Source organism: Triticum aestivum, chromosome 2D, assembly GCF_018294505.1.
Source record: "Triticum aestivum cultivar Chinese Spring chromosome 2D, IWGSC CS RefSeq v2.1, whole genome shotgun sequence".
In the NCBI taxonomy this organism is placed as follows: domain Eukaryota; kingdom Viridiplantae; phylum Streptophyta; class Magnoliopsida; order Poales; family Poaceae; genus Triticum; species Triticum aestivum.
The window spans coordinates 39,107,605-39,114,041 of record NC_057799.1 but is presented as its reverse complement, the minus strand read 5'-3'; the positions used below and the strand labels follow the sequence as shown (position 1 = coordinate 39,114,041).

General features: G+C 47.0%; 1 protein-coding gene across 1 annotated transcript; it reads left to right on the top strand.

Moving 5' to 3' along the window:
* The first annotated feature begins 2,522 nt into the window (after window positions 1-2,522).
* Window positions 2,523-3,686, top strand: LOC123055603 (uncharacterized). The gene is made up of 3 exons (XM_044479549.1): window positions 2,523-2,612; window positions 2,738-2,887; window positions 3,077-3,686. Exons 1-3 carry the CDS (start codon window positions 2,523-2,525, stop codon window positions 3,626-3,628), a joined length of 792 nt encoding a protein of 263 aa, XP_044335484.1. The 3' UTR covers window positions 3,629-3,686.
* Window positions 3,687-6,437: the final 2,751 nt, after the last annotated feature.

Genomic DNA, 6,437 nt, shown 5'->3' with positions numbered 1-6,437 from the left:
ATTTTGACCCTTCAAATGCAAAAGTGCGTCCATTCAGTGTCTAGGCGTGTCTGTTCTAAGCCATATTTGCGTGTGCAGTCATACTTCATTTCCCTATTGTATGTCGGGTCATATGCATTTCATTGGTAGGGATGGAACGGGAGAAAGAAAAGAAAGAACAAGGAAAGAGAAAAGGTGATCCAGGGTGGGCCAAATCCTAAATGGCGCATTGTCCGAATGCATTAGGACATCCTCCCCGTACATGGTCTGGATGTGAGGGTGTGCGGACTGCCGAGACATATGAAGACAAAGTGGTGTTCTAGTTGAATCACCTTTTTCTTTCTCTCTTTTGTCCGGACAATGGCTAGACTGTAACTGTCTGCCCAGACGTTTAGGAAGGATTTACATGGACCGGTCAACTACTATATATGGGAGTCGATAAGAATAATATAATTACGTTCATATATATAACTAGCTAGCCATTTTCTACTTGCATGACCAATGGTACTGGCGTCTCCCCTTGTTTGACATCTTGTAAGTTGGCATTTTTTTTAAAAGGAACAAATCTATTAAAAAGATTCATCAAAACTATAAAACACCTCAAATATATCAAGGTCTATGGACCACTACACGACTATTCCCGCCATCAGAATGAGCTATTGTTGTCGCTCCCATACCAGAGCCGGTCTGACTTTGTCGATGACAGCTGGAAAGTCTTCGTGCACGTGCCCCTAAGCATCAGTGCCCCGAACCCGCAACCGTTGATGTTGAATCGATTTGAAGAACCTGTCACCAAATCTCGTTGTTGCATACGCATGACGAGAAGCCCTAGTCTCGTCGCCCCGAGGAGCTGGCAGGAATCTACATCGAAGCTCCGTCTAATCCATCCCGATAGATGAACTTGAGAAGGATTGGAGCCCGAAAGACTGCCTCGAAGAAGAAGCATCGCCATCCGTCCGAGCGACGCCCTTACTATGACTAAAACCCTACCTATCTACTAGCCGGAGCCAAGGCACCAGAAGACCTCTCTCTGCCACCAACTATTGGAGCGGCGGGTGTAGGGGAGGTGAATCCACGGGGTCACCAGTGAAGATTGAGGGGAGGAAGGCTTTCCCTAATCGCCTTGCGGGTGAGGAAAGAAGAACTCTGACAATTGTGTACTTGTAAGCTGGCACTTGAGCGGGAGATTAGAGTGAATCATCAAAGCTAGCCTAAGCACTAGATACAGGCTTAAGACACTGATCTAACTTTTCCCCCCTTGTGTAAAGACATTTACGTACACGTACATCCACAAATTTTTTGACCCGGCCGCAAACATAACAAAATTATGGATTTTTATCTGTACTAGGACAATGCCGTGTGTTGTAATAGGATATAAATATTTAGTAAGCTAACTTGTAATTTATCTGCCCGTATTAATACGATTGTGTAAATAAATGTTTATCAAATTTGACCTGTGATTTACCGTATATCTTGATGAGAAGTTTGATAGATAAATTAAAGTAAAATTGATTCAGAAGATAAGTAAATTTAGATGATTGATTATTGTATGAAGAAGATTGAACAAAGGGATGGTGAGAAAAAAAAAGTGTTTATATCCTTTTTAAGTAGTAGATATTGTCCCGCCAAGTACGGCAAGAGATAAGACCATCTGCTAGTCTACTGCACAATATAATGAATAGCAAACTTATGGATGTTGATAACTTTTTCTTTGCACTTCTTTGAATTTCAGAAAGTAAAATATGCACTACATTTGAAATGTCCGCTTGGGACGGGTGGCCGGGCTGCACACGGACTCACTCGACGGTGCAAGAATTTGTCCACGGAACAGTAATAAAGGAACGGAAACGAATAGCTGACGGATTCCGTCTCCAACAAGAAGATGGCCACATCGATCCATGTATATAATCGCTTTCCCAGCACACGCAAGCTCGTAGTACTATGTCTAGCACGCACGATAGTTTTTTGAGAATCATCAATCGTCCATGGCGTCGTCTTGGTCCCAACTCCCACGACAACTCTTGGGGCCGTTCACCGCATGCCTCCCTTTCTTCCAGGCAGTGTGCCGTCCCTGGCGCTCGGCTTGGCGCCACCACGGTCTGCAGGGGGGCGAGGCCGGACAGTTGGTTGTCCTACGCGAAGGCTGGTACATAACCCTATCCGACGAAGTATTTTGACAAAAAACTACCACGTTGGGGGTATCTGTCCCACAGAACTACCATTTTCAAAAAAATGACTAATAACAACCGAAAATTTCTAATTTTGTGACAAAAAACTATCAGATCGTGTTGATGCGTCCATTTAGCCGTTTTAACCGCTTAACTGACAAGGATGGCCCACATGGCAGGCCGACGGTGGCCCAAACGGCTAACGGACGCCCGCTCGTGGCCGTTAGTGGCCCGGCTCGGTCGGAACCAGCCAGGGGCCAGGTCAAAACGACCGACCGGCCGGCCGACCCTCACTCACTCTCACTCACTCCTCTCCCCGAGCTCTCGTCTTCCTTTGTTTCTCACCTCCGGCGACTGCGACGCGGCGGTGCGAGGATGCCTTCCTGGCCCAACAGCAACGAGACATCCGACGCCGATGATGACGAGTACATGGACGAGTACAGCCGCATGCAGATGGAGTATTTTGTAAGTGAGCTCACTCTGTTCTCTCCTATGCTAGGGTAGGGTTAGGGTTTGAGCTCACTCTGCTCTTCCATGTAGTTCTTATGTGTGAGGTGTTGTGGCTGATATATATGGGGTTGGTACTGCAGCAAACTCCTGACACGGTGATAGATCCAAGTTTCAGTGGGCTTGTGGTTGAATCTGACCGTAAGTGCATCCTGCACAGGCAGAGACCAGGCAAGTTTGTGGCATTTGAAGGGACTGACACTGGAAGGAGATTCATTGGATGTGCTACTACGGTAAGAGCAACTATTGTTAGTGGTTTTCATGTGTAGATTTATTTGGTGGTACATAGTGCAAACAACATTGATATTCTTGTTGTTTCAGTATCTGTTAACTGAAAACTGAAGTACAAAGCTGGTGTGGTGTTCATCTGTGACTGAATTTTACTGGATTTAGTCAGCATTAATATTTCACTGCATTTTCAGGATGGTGTGAACTGTGGTGTTCTGGAGTGGGTAGATGCCCCTTGGCCAGTAATTCTGCAGAGGTGTTTAACCAAGCTGTGGGATATGTATCATGAGGAGAACCTTGGTAGAGTCCAAGACAAAGAAGCTCATGAGATAGAGGTTGAGAAACTGAAGAAGGAGCTGGATTCTCTTGCCAATCAGTACAGTCAGCTTGTGGATGATGTATCCAAGCTGTTTGATTACCAGGATGGGCAGAAATCCCATGACATGGATTACACAAGCCTGGCAATCAATGAACTTAAGGAGAAGAAGCATCAGCTTGAGGAGCAGGCAAAGATTGAGGTTCAAATGGAGAAGCTTAAGCTGAAGAAAGAACATAGGTGCATCCTGCAGAGTCAAGCTGATATTATTCAAAACACCAGGAAGGCCATGAAGGAGATACAAGTGGAGAGAGACCTCCTTAAAGAAGAGAAGAAGAAGCTGGAGCATGTCATTTCTGAGCTACTGAAGGCTGGTCATGGGTGCAAGGAAAAGCTGGACAAGATCAAAGAAGTTGTCATGGAGGAGTGATGTTTTTAGGCATGGTTGGTAAGTAAATATGAGGCCTATATATATAACTGGCCTAGCAATGAAGGAGTCTGATGCAAATATGCATCTCATCTGATGCAAATATGCATCTCAGTACTAATATTAGCTATGAACTGCCTAAGCCTAAGAACTGTCTATGGTTTCAGATCATTTTGGTTGTGGTGTGGGGTGTTGTTATGGCCCTGATCTGTAATGCTCTAAGATGATGTTATCTTTAATGCCCTGATGCTAAGTTAAGAACCTTATTATCTAAGCCTACTGCAGTTTCTATCTGTCTTTTTTATCCTACCTGCAATATGGTCCTGCGAAGTTTGTTGTAACATTTCACAGATTGCACAAACTTGGTAACACTAAACAAAGGTAGGTAGTTCACATAGGAGGCACCATAGATAGCATTACATAGATAGCACAATACTTGCTAACACTGAAGATTACTAACACTGACGAAACTGACATAGGTAGTTCAACTACTGACGAAACTGAATCTGAAACTTATAGTTTCAGATTCACTTAGTTGTCTGTCCTGCTAAGCGTCTGGATCGTCGTACCTCTTGCTTCAGTTGGGTGGGATTTGGCTGCACCTCCACCTCCTCTTCCTCTTCGTCTTCGTCGATGATGATGATGATGGGAAGAGGACGGTGGCGAGCCTGCACAGCTGGCTGTGCGACGATATGTAGGTCGTCGTCGTCTTCGTGCACCTGTGCTGCGTTTGCATTTGATGTAGCTTGTGCTGAAGCGACATAGCGGTGGTCTGCCCACCGCTGCCTCTGCCCAGCATCGCTGGAGTCGGCCTCCTTCATTGCCCATAGGAGAATATCGATGGGCATGACCACCTTACCTGGGTTTCCATAGCGCTACTCCATGCGCTGCTTCTCCTCGCTAGTCGCCTTCTTCCTCACTTCCTCTGCTGCATCTACCAGCCCAATAGCGCTGGTGTACCTCATGGCTTCCTTCATGTAGTCGAGGAAGAGTTCTTGGTCGCCGCGTGCTGAACCAAGAAGCATGGCAACCGATCCCTTGCCAGTTGGGAATGGGTTTAGCCATGGGTCTGGGGAAGGGGAAGAGGAAGAACCAGCCATGGTTCGAGCTAGGGAGAGGAGGAGTAGTTGTGGGTGCGGCAGAAGTGAGGTAGATATGTGTTGGAGTAGTAGTTATGTGGAGGAGTTAAGTGGGGGGAGGTGTTGTGTGGCAGTGGACACTACAAAAAAAATACACTTTCGTGATGATACGTGTTTGTCACAGTAGGTCGCGTTTTTTGTCATGCATGTACATCCATGGAAAATTTATGACAGAATCAAGATAGTCATACATGTGCTGTCGTAGAAGTGTTCCATGACATTACCAAAATTATCATCACGGAAGTGTCCACTTCCATGACGATAAATCGCGCGTCACAGAAGTGCTTTCGTCAAGGGTGACCGACACATGGCATCCACCGTAACGGAACGCCGTTAAGCTATCGGGTCGGATTTTGGATCCGATAACCTGTTAACAGCCCTGACCAATGGGAAATTTCCACGTGTAAAATTCTGATTGGCCGAAGGGAACACCTGTCAGCTCGTCAGTGGGCCAGATGTCGCCCGTCCATTGGAGGAGACATGCCTATGATACGTCGACACGTGGCTGGGCCCAACAGAGGCCCATATAGGTTAAAAAGGCCGGCCCAGTCAAAGGCCCGTAGAACTTAATCAGGTACTAGTGGGCCAGCCCAATAACGGCCTGCTTAATAAAGGCCCATTTACGGCACGAAGCCAGATCTGGCCCGTTAATTGTTCGCCCAATATTTGGGCCCATTTACGGCCCGAAGCCAGATCTGGCCCATTTATTGTTCGCCCAATATTTGAGCCCATTTGCGGCCCGAAGCCAGATCTGGCCCGTTAATTGTTTGTCGAATATTTGGGCCCAACTACAGCCCAGTGACTTCCGGCCTGTTAGAGGCCTGATGTAGACATGGGCCCATTTCTGCCCGGTGTGACTTTCGGCCTGGGAATGGCCCGTGCTTCCCATGGGCCATATATGGTCCGACGGGACATCAGGCCCACTAACGGCCCGTGCTAAAGGTGGCAACAGTTAAGCCCAACGTGACTTTGGGCCTGTTAAAGGCCTGTCGCGTAATTCGGCCCGTTGATGCATGTGCTAAGCTTTCGGCCTCTTAAAGGCCCATGATATCAGTGGGCCAACTAAGGCCCAAGATATGTTTCGGCCTGGTAACGGCCCGTGAGCTAACTGGGCCCAAAACGGCCCGGTCTACATTTCGGCCTGCTGAAGGCCCGTCGACGACTAGTGAAAATTGAGGCCCAACATGCATTTTGGCCTGCTAAAGGCCCGTGGTTTCATCTCGGCCGTAACAGGCCAGTACAATATTCAGCCTGTTAATGGCCCAACGCTACCTGGGCCAAACTAAGCGCTGGGTCGACAAAAGGCCCAACTAAAATATAGGCCTGTGTAAGTTTGGGCCTGGCGCAATGTGTGAAGGCCCCAATCATTCGGGCCCAAGAAAGACGCAGGCCGGCCCAATTGTGGCCCGCTAAAAACCTGGCCCGTTAGAGTCGAATGTTTCGGTCCGGTCGACTACATCTGATTTTTTTCAGATAGCGAATGATGGCAGTAACTAGTAGGAATTAAGAACAAACCTACTCTATACAATAAAGAAATTACGGCATAGTAACTAAGAATAAACCTACACTATACAATAAAGGATTTAAGTTATATTACATACACTGAGCATCGAAGTTCGCCACCAGTGATCATAAAGCGCAACGAAGAAGCAGATTACAAAAACTGGGCACCA